Consider the following 14,490-nt stretch of genomic DNA (forward strand, 5'->3'; position numbering starts at 1 on the left):
ATCTTGAAGAGTGAGCCCTTGTCCTGCCAGCAAGAGAGGGCATGTGCCTTTATCCCTCCCTCCCAGCTGTCCCGCCACCATCCGCCCATCAGCCTTCATACCCTGATCCACGCATCCATCAGTTCAACCACTACGTAATAATGTCAGGCTACACACAATCAGTGGCTGAAAATACAGACGTGACAAGATCCAGTCTCTGCATCTGGAACTTACCTTATGGAAGTAAAAACAGGTAGACATTTTTAGTCCAATGTGATCATTGTTATCGTGGATGGCAGCCCAGGGAGAGGAATGGGTCATGGGGTCTTGGAAATAGCAGGTGCATGGCTACATGGGGAATGAGGGAGGGAGGGAGGACTGGAGGGAGGGAGGAGGGAAATCACATAGACAAGGTGCTCAGGAAAGCATTCCTTGGGGACATCTTGAGAGAAGAGCAGGCATGAGCCAGACAAAGGAAGGGGTCCAGGCAAATGCTGCACGTGCAAATGCCCGAAAACAAGAAAGGTCGTGACCCCTCCAAGAAACCAGCAGTTCTTGGTGTCCTGGAAGCTGGCGGAGCAACATGGAGAGAGATGGTGCTAGAAAGACCACTGGGGACCCTCCATGACCACACAGGATGGTTTGGTGGGGATGGGGGTGGTAGGGGAGTGCCAGGGGGTGTTTGAGTGGGAAGATGGGTGGGAGCAAGAAGTAGAGACCTCCTTGAGCCCAGACTCTCCTCCCAGGGGTCCTTTCCCCTGTGCCAGGGACCACAGGCACCTCGGTGGGACACACCCCCGGCACAGCCTGGCTCAGGGAAAAGCCTGGACGGGGCAGAACTGGCTTTGGTCACCTCCCCCAGCACAGTCTGCCCACGAAGCTGCTAGTCCCCCAAACCTTGCAACACATTAGCCTTCTCCTTTGGGGTTCTTAATCGAAACCCAGGGGCAGGGGAGGGGCAGAGGTCCAGTCCTGGGTGCTCACCCTGGCTCCCTGCCTCACATCTCCCTTTCTAACCCAGTGGGCACCAAGCTAAGGTGCCTTGTCTTCACCTCCTGCCCAGAAAAATCCTCAGCTCACAGCAAGGCTGAGCTGGATCCTTTCAGCAAGTTGTGCCAGTGTCTGACTACCTCACCTGACTGAGAGCTCCTAGGGAGAGACAGGGAGCCTGTCTCCCCAGGGCTGCCTCTCTGGATAGAGAGGAAGGGGAGAAGGTGAAGGAGAATAAGGAGGGCAGGGGGGAAGGAGGGAGCCTGCCTGCTAGGACATGTGCATTGAAGGTATGTCCATTCCAGCGAACTTCACTGTGATTTCACATTTCTTCCTGTCTGCCCAGCCCCCTGCAGAGTCACTGAGCACCTCCTGTATGCTGGCCCTGAGCAGGAGGCCAGACAGAGCAGGCGATATGACCGCAGGCTGCAGGGCAAGGCCCCGGGCCACGAGGTCCAGCAAACCCCCAGGACCTTGCCTCGCACAGCTCTGCTTTTCATTATCCTTGTGTGTTTGGTTAAGTTGTTCTGCTCAAACGGTAGAAGATTTCTTTTTTTTTTTTTTTTTCCTATCAAAAAGGCCATGGTCTGCAGGAAAACAGAACAGATGAAGGCCTTGGGCACTCAGTGAGACATTAAATCTAGGATAGTGGATGGTGCTGGTGGTGTTTGCAGAAACACCAGTTTGCACATAAGAACTAGGTACACACAGCTCTACTTGCAGGACACCTACTCGGAGTCTTATTCGCAAGCCAGGTCTGTTTTGATGACTCGCACGTGAGTGGAGAGGGTGGCAGCAGGAGTCAGGAAAGCCTCAGGAATACATAAACTCAAGGAAAACATGAAGGGATCTGAGGGCTCCCCTCCTCAGAGCTGGAGCATCAAGAAACAAGAGGTCCAAGGAACAAAAAGGGCTCCCTGACCTGCAAGTCCTCCAGAGCCTGAGGCCATCCTGCCCTGGCCATCCTGCATGATGGGAAATTGCCTCCTCCACCGCTCAGCTTGGGGGCTCCGGGCTGGGGGCTGAGGGTCGACTGCAGAGCGTACCTTTTCTCCGGCTGGGCAGGAGCAGTTGATGGTCTTCAAAAACCCAATTTGTTCACTGCCGGAGGTGGGAGGCTGCTGGGGCAGGGGTGAAGGCTCCGTCAGCACGGTCACCTGGCACTGGAGGGAAATCACAGTGAGTCAGGAGGTCAGAACCCGGCTCTTCACCCAGCACAGCGCCCCAGCAGGCGAGGGGACCAGGAACCCAAGAAGCCTGAGCCTCAGTGGAGGGGAGCTTGGGTCATATGGCAGATTCCTGGCTCCTGAGGCCTTGGACCAGAAGGGCCTGGGCCAGCCTGCTCTCAGCCACGTTGCTGGCGTCTCAGCAGCTGCGGGAACCATGAACCCCTCTGAGCCTCAGTGTTACCCTCCACAGTATGGGGACCAGAGTGTGTCCATCGTGATGCAGTGAAGAGGATTCGATGGGACAACTCAGTGTCTCACACCCAGCAGGTGCCTGGTAACAATGTATCTCCCTAATATCACTACTTCCCCGTCTCCCTTCCCTCTGTTCTCCAGGCCCTCACCTGACCTCCTCTCCTTCCCTCAGTCCACAGCCAGGCCCATCTGACTCCAAACCTCCCGCGTTGTGGGCTTCCACCACTGGGCCTCTGAACACCGTGTGTGGACTTCACCCCTCTGCCCTAGGAAGCAGGCTCTGTCACGAAGCCCCCCTTCCGAGCAGCCTCGGGACTGGGGTTTGTTAGAGAAGTTGGGGAGGGAGAGCCTTGAAAGGGGGCAGATGCAGAGAGGTCCCAGGAGAGGCTGACCCACTTACAGGGTCAGGGGAAAAACTCTGGTTTTTCTCACACTTCCGATCCTGCCTGCAAGCCGCCTCCTCCCCTCTGCCGACCAGCCCAGTGTGCCAGGGCCTCCCCTCCACTGAGCATGGTCCATCCCTCCCAGGCCATGCTGCCAGCCTCGGCCTCTCCTCCCCAGAGCCAGGCCCCACCACTCAGCCTGCGGCTTGGTGGTGTCGACTAAGGCCGGGACCACAGCACCCCCCAGGGGGACGTGCGTGACCCCCAACCCACACCCTGGGTGCACAGGAAACGGAGCCCTAGCCCTAGATGGTCCCTGGGCTCCACTCAGGCCACATTCTGAGGGTGGGCTCCCCCTGACCCCTGAATGCTCATTCCTAGGCCCTGGACACCGCTGTCCCTCTGGGGGCCAAGGACCCGTTTCCTCCGCATGCAGGAGTTTGCTCACCGGGCCCAAGGGGATATCACAGCAAGTCTCCAACTCTGCGTGTCGGGAGTCACAGTAAATCACAATCCGCTGCAGGTCGAACTGGAAGGGACGTGAGGACAGAGTGAGTCTGGGGTCTTGGCAGCTCAAAGCCTCCATGCTTCCAGCAGACCTGCGCAGGGATCGGGCCCCACTTTCTCCTCAGGGTCCCTCCCTGGGCCCCCTACCAGCATACCCCCTTCTAGAAGGGACAACCCAAGAGCAAGGAGGTTGGAGGATATAGGCTGGCCAGTGCAGATGGAGCCAGTGCTTGGGTCCCCCCCGAATCCTCCTCCCCTGAGCACTGCCACGGCACGCACTAAGAGCCCCTTCCTGGGCGCTCTCACGACAGACCCAAAAGTCTCCGGAAAGTACCCCATTTTCAACCCCTCCAGACATCTCCACACGGTGGCTTATGTCACCTTTGTAAAGTAGAAACGTGCCGCTATCACCCCCTTGGATACCACAGTGCCTTAGTATAACTCACAAGGGCTTTGTGCCCAACACTCACACACGTATGCACACACGCACACACACCTGCACGCACAACACACACACTCATGCATATGCACATGCCCACACAACACACACACACACACACACACACGCACATGTATGCACACCTGCACACATGCACCCCCACAATACACACATGCACACACATACATGCATCTGCACGTACACACACACACACACACACACACACGCGCGCGCAGTCTGCAGATAAAGCCCGGGCCTTCTCTGGGACGCTCGAGCCCCCCAGGACCTAGCTCTGCCTGCCTTTCCAGGTGCGCTTCTCTTCACTCCCCTTCTCCAACATCTGACCTCACAGGGTCCCACAGCCATGCCTACATGTGCTTCCTCTTCTAGGAAAGTCCCGGGAAAACCAGCCAGCTCTTAGTCGCCCCCCCAAACCGTGCTGGCAGCTCTCCCGTCCCAGCTCCATAACCATCGCGCAAGTGCAGGCCCCATCGCTGGTCCTCTGCACGCCATCCTGCACGTCTGCAGCACGCAGACCACGAGACGTTCTTGTGAACGGGTTTCTTAGTTTACTTTTAAAATCTGCTTCCCCTACTGGCACATGAACTCTGCAGGCAGGGGTCTCTTCCCTCTCGTCTTCCACGGGAGCCCCAACACCAGGACCATTTCTGGCACATGGCGAAGGCCCAGAGCACAGAACGAATGGCTGGATGGGTGCACGCGTGCATGCACATTTTTTGACGGGAACTCGAGCTGACCCAGTGGATGAAGGGATGCTTATTTTACTAAACACTAATGCTAAGTGCCCGTGGCCTTGTGCCTCCCTCTACCCTTCTCGGGCTGGCCTGGGCTGCACCTGGAGTGGCCCCAGCAAGCTGGCCGGGCAGGTGGTCAGCCGCTTGGCCTCATCCTGGCTGTAAACGTGCCCCAGGGGGCATGACTCCCTGCCTCACTGACTTGGCTCGCTACAAACACTTAACCATTCCGTTCATCTGTCTGGTCTATTTCCTGTAAGACACCAGCCCACAGACAAGAGAAAATGACAAAATGCACAACTGTGCTTTTGAACAAGGCCCATGTTAAAGAGAGGGTCCTGTTTTCTGCATTAGTGAGCTCACACGCAGCAGCTGGCCTGTTGGCAAGGATGCAGGGACAGGGATGGGGAAGAAAGAGGCAGAGATGCAGGATCAGGGACAGAGCACGGATGGCCTGGGCCTGGCACAGGTGTCCCCAGGTGAGGTGAGAGGGTCTGGGAGCCAGAGGGGCCCCTTTCCAACTGCCTGAAATCCTGCTGGTCCCTGGCCGCCCTGCCCCTGCCTCTCCCCTCCTCCCTCCACTGAGTCAGGGAGTCCACCTGCTGATGTCCCTCTGGCCCCCACTCCACCGGGAGACCTCTGCTCAGGTCTACGCCTCCAGTAACTGTGGTTTGAGCTACAGCCTGGGTGGTCTTCCCTGGCCCCGCTTCCCTCCAGGGTCCACCATCTGCAGCTTGGTGACACTTCTCTGGTGACAGCAGGTAACCAGAGAGGGGGTGCAGGAAGCCTGGAATCTGGTTTGGGTCCTGGCCCCGCTCCTCTCTCATGAGAGCTGGTCAAGGCACACCAACCCTGAGTGTGCTCTCCTGTGCTGTAAGGTGGGCGTGGTGCCGCGCTCGCATAGCTGGTGGAGGACCAGGTGAGGCAGAGAGCTGTGGGGGGTCCCAGGGAGGATCGCAGCTGAGCCGAGGTCTCTCGTGCCACGCCCCAGGCCCCGGACCATGTGGTTAAAAGTACCCCAGCCCACAATTTTGCAAGGTTTATGACAGGCTGAGGCATTCACTGATTCTCCCGCCACATACTTCATTAGGATTTGGTTTTAAATCTAGAAACCCAGCAGGAAACAGCAAGTGGGTGCAGAATTCCGCTGACAGATGTCAGGGGATCTGGGATTCCCAGTATTACATACAAAGTGGACACTCAGCAAATGCCATGGGCAAAAGGAGGAGAAAAAGGAACCCACTCAAGCCCCCAGACTCCATGCTGTGGGTTAAAAGAACCCAATTAAGGGCCCAATGTGACCATTGAATTTCAGCATCAGGCAGGACACAAACCCAGGATTCCAGGCACACGGTAAATACAGACCTTACAAGCAGACTGTGAAGCCTGTACTGTCACTTACTAACTTGGCCATTCTGGGCAAGTTACTGAATCTCTCTGTGCCTGCGTCTCCTGCTAAATGGGGACAATGTGGTGAAGGAGCTCTCGGGGCTGCAATGTGGATGAACCGAGGGGCATGTGGAAGCTACAGTGATAACACCGGGCAAGTGCTCGTAAGGGGTCTCTGCTCTGTGCCAGCACTCAGTGCTCAGATGCTAGGTGGGGTGCCCGCCTGCCCCCCAAACTAGTGCAATGGAAGGAGGACGAGCGTGCCGGCAGCCTCCTTCCTCCTGGTCGGAACACGAGTGTGCAGGTGTCTGTGGTTCTCCCCTATCTAAACACCAACCATTGCTTTGGGGCTGATCCAGAGCAGAGAGCATGCAACCCGAGACCCAGGGGCAGACCCTGCAGAGAAGATGGTCGCTCTGGGGCTGCACTGCTCAGACTGCGGGTGACAGGTGCTGGTCCCCAGGGCTAGCACCAGCCACGACATGGCCCTGGTCAGATGGAGGGCACGAGAAATGAATCCTTCCAGTATCTGAGAGGGTGACTGCTCCTCAGTGACCAAAGCCACTCCCCATCATGGAGGTTGGCAGGGGCTGGGACACAGGAGCAGAAACGGGAAGGGAAGGCCAGGGGAGGGGCCTCGGCATCATGGGTGTCCCGGACAAGCTCCATCCTCAGAGCCCAGAGTCACCCCTTCCCACCCCTACCCCGGTTCCCCCAGCTCAGTGGCACCCTCCCTCTGTCCCCTGGCCTACGTGCCCATCGGCTTGCCTGGCCATTTCTCTTGCACACAGGAAACAATATTTATAACATATAATAAATAAGCAATTAGTATTCAGAATACACACACACATGTTGAGAACATATTTATATGTTATCTAGAAGTCATTAGGGAAAAAAACCACCACAAAATAACCCTAAAAATAGGCAAATGCTATGGGGTGGCCATCACCAAAGGGGAAGTCAAATAGTCGATCAACAAACACGCAGGACTGCTATTTGTAGTAGAAGCCGGGAGATGCAGGTGGAAACCGCAATAAAATACCATTGACCATCTGCCGTCAGATTGGTAAAACAAAAACAAAAAACAGTTAAAAAAAATATATCAATACTTTGGTGAGGATTTAAGAAAATAGAGCTTTCATACATTGCTGTTAGGCATACACACGTTCTGTCGCTTTGTTGAGAACTTTAAAATACGTGGGATCAATGATAACCTAATTCACCTAACAGAGTGTGGAGGTAGAATTCTACTTGTAAAGGATTATGAAGTAAGTGAAGAAATGGAAACAAGGGTTTTGGATTGCTCTGAAGGAGCTTGGTAGTTGTTGGAAGGCGTTAGTGCGGTAAATACCAGGCCAGTGACAAGTATTTAAGAATACAGATCTGATGAGAGAAATCATCTATGGAACATAAGAACTAGGATGATCGGTGGGGGAGGAAGGGGATGAAGGGGGGGGTCGGAGGGGGAAATGAAACATGAGAGACTGTGGACTATGAGAAACAGACTGAGGGCCTCAGAGGGGAGGGGGGCGGGGGAATGGGATAGACTGGTGATGGGTAGTAAGGAGGGCACGTATTGCATGGTGCACTGGGTGTTATACGCAACTAATGAATCATCGAGCTTTACATCGGAAACCGGGGATGTACTGTATGGTGACTAACATAATAAAAAACCATTTAAAAAAATACAGATCTGAGCATATTTCAAATATTGATAATTAACGATACTGAACAGAGTATGAGAGTTATACTATTGATTCAAATAATTTTTTAAAAAATGACCTTGGGGGAAAATATTACCGTAAGTGGAAAAAAAACTCTGACAGAATGAAAAAAAAAACAACTTTATGACTTTTAAAACTGGGGGTTTTTTGTCTTGGCTCTACTGTAACTTTTTCTTGAACTTAAATAAAATCCTTCCATTTCTCTAGAAAAAAAAAATATGTGGGAAAGTCAACAATTGTTTATCCTCAGTCTAATCATTGAACACGAGGGCGCGTGCCCCAGTGAGCTGTCTCAGCCTACCGGGCAGGTGTTACCCCGTGCTCCTCGTGAGGAGGGTGTCCTTGCAGACGTGCCGACACGCTTAAGAGCCAAGGCTTGCTGATGACGACGGGGAAACATCGGAACCAGTCTAAATACCCACTAACAGGAGGATGAAGAAACAAAATGCGTAATAGAGTATGATGAAGCAGCTAGGGGAAGGTATAAAAAAGCTTTGATACAGAATCTTGGAGAAAAAAGCAAAAAGCAAGATTTAGGATACCGCATATCGTTTACATAAACTCCAAACAACGGAGCACGCATCCAGCAACACTGTATTTGGTGGCAGACACGCATGAGCATAAGAAACGACAAAGGGTTTGGGGAAGAGCTATCCCAAATCACGCTCTAGTTATTTCTCAGGAAGCAGGAAGCTCCCATAACGGCAGGCAAGTCTGCCCCATGCGCGGGCGTGAGGTAGACACAAGAAGGAAAAAGGAGGAGGGAAGAGCAGGAAGGAAGAGCGTTGATGGGATGACAGCAGGAGGGCCGCGTTACCACGCTGAGTTATCACAGGTGGTTATCTCTGGGCAGGGCACTTGGGATGATTTTTAAATTTATTTTGCATACACTTCCTATATTTGCCAAATTTTCTACAGAGAAGGAAGAAAAGCCTCTATTTAAATGTACAGAACACTCGATAATTCTACCTCTCTACCTACAAATACATATGGAGATCTATGTCCCCATTGCTGAGCCGTGCTTCGCACACAGCAGGGGCTCCATATATTGTGATAAGTGACCGCTGCATGGATGAGGGATGGTGACTCCGGCTTCCAGTAAGGTTTCTGAGTCAGGGTCCTCCCTCCTAAGGCAGTTCAAGGCGATGTCTTGATAAGTGGTACAGACCCATGAGGGGGACCCGGGGACACCTGACTCCCGAGGCTTCCCCCAGTGACCCCAGGACCTTGGCTGCAGCAGGGCCCCGGTACTCACGTCGATGGGCACGCTGTCGTACAGGCGCTTGCCGATCACCGTCTTCCCCTGGATGTCGATGTTCTCCCTCTCCTCGATGGGCAGCGTCTGCACCAGCGTGCAGTCGACGTACAGGGAGACGTTCTGGGCCTGGATGCTCAGGGCAATCTTGTGCCAATCCCGGTCAAAGAGGTCACTGACCCGGGGGCCTCGGAAGACCACCCTGACGGCATCCTTCACGGCACCCACGGCGTCATACTCGACTGCCTTGTTCTCGCCGTCCAGCCGGATGGAGACCTGGAGAGCAGAGGACAGAGGACCACGGAATCCTTGAGCTGCATGGGACCCAGGCGGGAGAGCACGACAGGGGCGGGGGCCGCAGAATCAGGAGTCACATCCTGGCCATGAGCTGCACCGCCGGTCAACCTGGGATAAAGCCTTGGTTCCGCGCTGAGCCTTGGTGCTAACAACACCTACCCCGCAGGCCGTCTGAGCCCCTGCACAAGATGGAATTACTGGACTCAGACATTAATCCCGGGGTCACACACAACCCCATGCCTGGAGAGCTATTCAGCGGGGGCACTTTTGTGAGTCTGCCAGACAAATGGGGCTGAAGGGCTTGTGCCTTGAACCCAATGAGAAACCTCAGTGGTCTCCATGTCGTTGAAAACCCTGGGCTGACAAAACAGGACACGTCTGTAGTGAAGAGAAGGGCCATATGCACCCCAATGTTCATAGCAGCATTGTCCACAATAGCTAAATCATGGAAGGAGCCGAGATGCCCTTCAACAGATGACTGGATTAAGAAGTTGTGGTCCATATATACAATGGAATATTACTCAGCTATCAGAAAGAACGAGTTCTCAACATTTGCTGCAACATGGACGGCACTGGAGGAGATAATGCTAAGTGAAATAAGTCAACCAGAGAAAGACAACTATCATATGATTTCTCTCATCTATGGAACATAAGAACTAGGATGATTGGTAGCGGAAGAAAGGGATAAAGAAAGGGGGGGTAATCAGAAGGGGGAATGAAGCATGAGAGACTATGGACTATGAGAAACAAACTGAGGGCTTCAGAGGGGAGGGGGGTGGGGGAATGGGATAGACCGGTGATGGGTAGTAAGGAGGGCACATATTGCATGGTGCACTGGGTGTTATACGCAACTAATGAATCATCGAACTTTACATCAAAAACCAGGGATGTACTGTATGGTGACTAACATAATATAATTAAAAAAACATTAAAAAATAAAATAAAATAAAATCTCAAAACTGACATAAAAAAAACAAAAAACAAAAAACAGGACACGTCTGGCCAGACGCCAGGGACCGGGCTGAGACCCTGTTGCAGCCTACACTGTCTCCCACCATGAGGATGACCTTGAAGCTCCAGGAGGATAAAGCTCCTTGGTGACAAGGACGCGTGGGTCTTGTACGCTGGAGGACCCCCTGCCCTTGGCAAAATGCCTGGGCGGCTCTGGAAGAAAGTTTTACTTTTGTTTTTCTTCAAATGAAAGAACGATCGGACACTTCTCTCATCCAGGTGCTCATTTCTACCTCCCTTACACAGTAGTCACTGAACATCTTCTGTTCTTTGCCCAGCTCCCGGCCTCCAGAGTCTGACCTTTAAGAGCTCTACCTGGGTTCCTGTGCCCTTTGGCGTCTCATCAGCATGGCCCATGGGAAGCCCACGGAAGGGGGACCGTAGGCAGGAGGACAGGGTCTGGGGGCTGATTCTCCCTGCCCCTCCCTGCCTCCCTGCAGTTCCAGGTGGCTGTGCCCTTCCACACACCCCAGCCCTTTGGGGACTGTCTGTCCCCCATGGCTTCAGAACTCATGGTCTCCAGTAACCACCAACCACCCCCTGCCCCAGCCACCCAGGCCCCAGGTGGTAGCTTCTTGCTGTCGCTTATCCCAAGATACCTTGATATCCTTTGCTGGGTTCCTTAAACCTGACCCTTAACCTCATCAGCAACCTTCACCCTAGTCACTTTCTTAAGAAACTGGGGCTGTCTACTGCCTGTCTACACCCAAACCGGCAAGTCACTTTTGAGCTGTGTGCCCTTGGACAAGTTATTTAACCTCTTCATACTATTTCCCAATTTATGAAAGGGCACCAATGACAGCACCTACATCACAGTCATTGTGAGGGTTAAATGAATTAGCATATATGTAAAACACTGACATGGTATTTATTAGACGCTGGGTGCCGCTCCAAATATTAGCTGTAACAAAGTAAGCAAAGAAATTCAAAGGCATCTCTGCAGGCAAGCCTTCTCTGGCACGCACACGTGCCTGGATCCCAGCCTGCTCTTGTCTCACACTCCTGGGTTCGCTTCATTACTCTTTCTCATAGAGCTTGGTCGGGGTTCATTCCTTTGTTCACCGTTTCTTGCCTGCCCGGCCCCATTCCTCACAAGCCGGCACTTCATCTCACTCCTTCCTCTTTTCAGGGGCGAGGACCACACCCAGCACATGGTGTCAACTCCCAAAAGGGCACTGAATGAATGAATGAGTGAATGAATGAGAGCCCTCTGTTCAAGAAAGGCCCCCATGCACTGCTGGGAATCAGCCACAGTGTATTTAACACAACCCAGGCGTTCTGATTCCTCTTTCTGGGCCCCCCGTGACCTCAGTACAACTGGGGGGGGGGGGGCTAGGATTTGTTTTTGCTTGCGTTGCCTGCTGGTATGCTGTGGTGTGGGTGAATACAGAAAACTATGGACCCCTGGCCAGTAACCTAGTACACTTCTAATACACACTCCCTAATACTTCTAATATTAAACATGGTCTTCTGTTTCCAGAAAACACTTTCCCCTGTTTGAGCCTGGTGTCCCGGAGCCACTGAGGGAGCTTCGTGAGGACCTGGCTTTCCCTACAGATGTACATTTCTTCTAGCAGGACACAGAGCAAGGGACAGCGCCCGGCAAGCCTGAGTCCTGTGTCTACGGTGCTGGCTGGGGACCTCAGGACGGTGCCTCATGTCTCAGATCCATTAGCAAATCCTGCTGGTTTCAGTTTCAAAAGACATCCAGAATCCCATCATTTCTACCCAGTTTATTATTGCCCGTCTGGGTCAGTATCACCGCGTGCTTTGATTACTATAATAGCCTCTGAATTAGTACTCCTGTTTCTGGGCCTCCCCGCCTCCCAGAGCCTGGTCTCCAGCAGAAGTCCCGACACAGGCCCCACCACCTCTCGAGCCTCATCTCTGATGAGCACCCCCCGGACCCTCTGCTCTCGCCGAACCTGCCTCCTTCCTGTCCCTTCGTCGTATCTGGAATGAGTGAGGGACAAATAGGGACAAGGCCGACTTACGAGTGCGGCTGTAAATACTAAATGCAGTGATGAATATAAAACTCTCGATCGGGGGCGCCTGGGTGGCTCAGTCGTTAAGCGTCTGCCTTCGGCTCAGGGCGTGATCCCGGCGTTATGGGATCGAGCCCCACATCAGGCTCCTCCGCTATGAGCCTGCTTCTTCCTCTCCCACTCCCCCTGCTGTGTTCCCTCTCTTCGCTGGCTGTCTCTATCTCTGTCGAATAAATAAATAAGGGGCGCCTGGGTGGCTCAGTCGTTGGGCGTCTGCCTTCGGCTCAGGTCATGATCCCAGGGTCCTGGGATCGAGCCCCACATCGGGCTCCCTGCTCAGCGAGAAGCCCGCTTCTCCCTCTCCCACTCCCCCTGCTTGTGTTCCCTCTCCCGCTGCCCCTCTCTGTCAAATAAATAAATGAAATCTTAAAAAATAATAATAATAAATAGATAAATAAATAAATAAAATCTTTTAAAATAAATAAATAAATAAAACTCTTGATCGACAGGCCTGATGGAATGTGCGGGGACGCTGTGAACTCACACCACTTCTGGCGCGCGTTTCTCCATTTTCCCTGTGTCTAGCCAGGATTTCCCCCAGGGCACGGAAGTGACCACCATCAGAGGGCCAGGGAAGAGCGCCCCACCAAGGATTTTGCTCAGTGAAATCGAACTACCAGGTGCCTCTTTGAAAATGAGCCTCACGTCCCCCTAGGTGGGCTGTCTCTGCCTGGCTCTGCCGTGTCCCAGCCCACGGCTCGTTCCGGCAGGAGGGGGGGGGGGCGCAGACATGGCAGACGGCTAGCCCACACAGCTCTGCAAATGCCATGAGGGGACAGAACCCAGACGAGGGGGTGGGGGCTCGTCTGCAAGAATGCATGGCAGGCGCCCAGTCCCACTGCACCAGCCCCGGAGAAACTGGAGAAGCAAGACCCACGTGCCTGTGGATGGAGGAGGCTGGCTTGCATACCCTCCAGAGAAACGGCCCTTGGAGAAGGACATCGTCTGTCCCATCCAGCCTCCCACACTCAGGAAATCAGGGCACTCAGCAGTCAGGGCTGAAAACATTTTGCATCTCCATCAGACCAGGGGCGCCATGGAAAAAGCATTCAATAGGACTAACAGAGGGGGACAGGAGCCAACCGAGCGCCATGGGTAACAGACAAACGCGCGGAGACTGACTCCCCGTGTTCAAATCCCTCCTCTCCTTCTTCGCACTCGTGAAAGTGCGAGCAGAGGCCTCACCTCGTGTACTCAGCCCCCTCCTTGCAAGACGGCAACAGGCTGGAAGGGGACGGGATGCACTCTGGTTTGTGAGGTGCTCAGAACCATCCCTCGCCCCTACCCTACAGAGAGTGGGGCAGTGTGCACGGGCCCGTGCAGCTCTCAACAGGCACATGGCTCACCGCGTGGAGGGGCACGTTCCCTGGCCACAGCCCATGCGTGTGGTCACCGCAGCCCAATTGCTCGAGCACATTTTCATTTCAGCCTCCAATGAAAACAGAGTCCGTGTCCCCCAGCTGAAGGCGAGTCATGTCTTCCAAAGGGGACAAAGGTAATGACAAAGACAGGAAGAGTCCCCAAGCCCTGAGAACCAGGGGACAGGGATTTCACAGGGCACAAAAGTAGTGTCGCTTGCAACTCAAACCAACGTGTGGTCCTGATGGCTCTGACCCGAGACCCTTTCCTCACGGGGCTGCATGCCGCTGGGCGGCTGCTCTACTCTTGCGGGATCACAAAGCCAAAACACACCCGAGGGGCCACAGACAGGGCCTCAGAGCTTCCCTAGGGTAAGAACAGAGGACATCACGTGTAACAAGAGCGTATCATGTGTGAGGCTTTGTTCTAGGTGCTCTGGAGACATGGTTCACTGTCCCCAACCATTCATGGCGGCTCTTCATTTCCAGGTGACAGCTAACAACGTCGAGACTCAGAGCGCTAACCCCACATGTCCGGGAGCCACGCCAAGAAAGGAGTAGGCACACGACTGGAACCCAGGTCTGGCTGACCCTGTGTGAGCTTCTTTCACGACATCATGAACCTGTGCCCCTCATGCCACCAGCAGAGCACAGGCCGCTGGATGATAGAGCTGGCCGCCACCTCCTGGTTGGCCTGAGCACCCCTGGGGCAGGAAGGAAGTAGGTCTCCGGCCCCATCACAGTGCCAGGCACTGGACTATTGGCGGGGGAAGAAGCCGCATCTCTCTGGTGGTGTGAAGCTTCCCCACAGTGTCCCTGGGGCTTCACATGCCAGACTCTTGATCTCCTGGGCCTGGGATGGAGGGCCGTGGAGAAAACAAGGCAGGTGTCGCTGGCCCCACGGGAAGCACACAGAAAGCCGCCGGCCCCTGAGACA

At 54.0% G+C, this 14,490-nt stretch overlaps 1 protein-coding gene across 5 annotated transcripts in view; it reads right to left on the minus strand.

The window, feature by feature from the left end:
• Window positions 1-14,490, minus strand: part of COL22A1 (collagen type XXII alpha 1 chain) — a 248,445-nt gene that overhangs the window by 174,022 nt on the left and 59,933 nt on the right. For all 5 annotated transcript variants that reach the window (XM_026495370.4, XM_048212494.2, XM_048212495.2 and 2 more), the window contains 3 exons: window positions 8,843-9,118; window positions 3,222-3,302; window positions 2,016-2,132 (listed from right to left, as the gene is read on the minus strand). In XM_026495370.4, the coding sequence (XP_026351155.3) occupies window positions 2,016-2,132; window positions 3,222-3,302; window positions 8,843-9,118 (474 nt within the window). The remainder of the gene's footprint in view (window positions 1-2,015; window positions 2,133-3,221; window positions 3,303-8,842; window positions 9,119-14,490) is intronic.

Source organism: Ursus arctos, unplaced genomic scaffold (genome assembly GCF_023065955.2).
Source record: "Ursus arctos isolate Adak ecotype North America unplaced genomic scaffold, UrsArc2.0 scaffold_6, whole genome shotgun sequence".
Classification (NCBI taxonomy): domain Eukaryota; kingdom Metazoa; phylum Chordata; class Mammalia; order Carnivora; family Ursidae; genus Ursus; species Ursus arctos.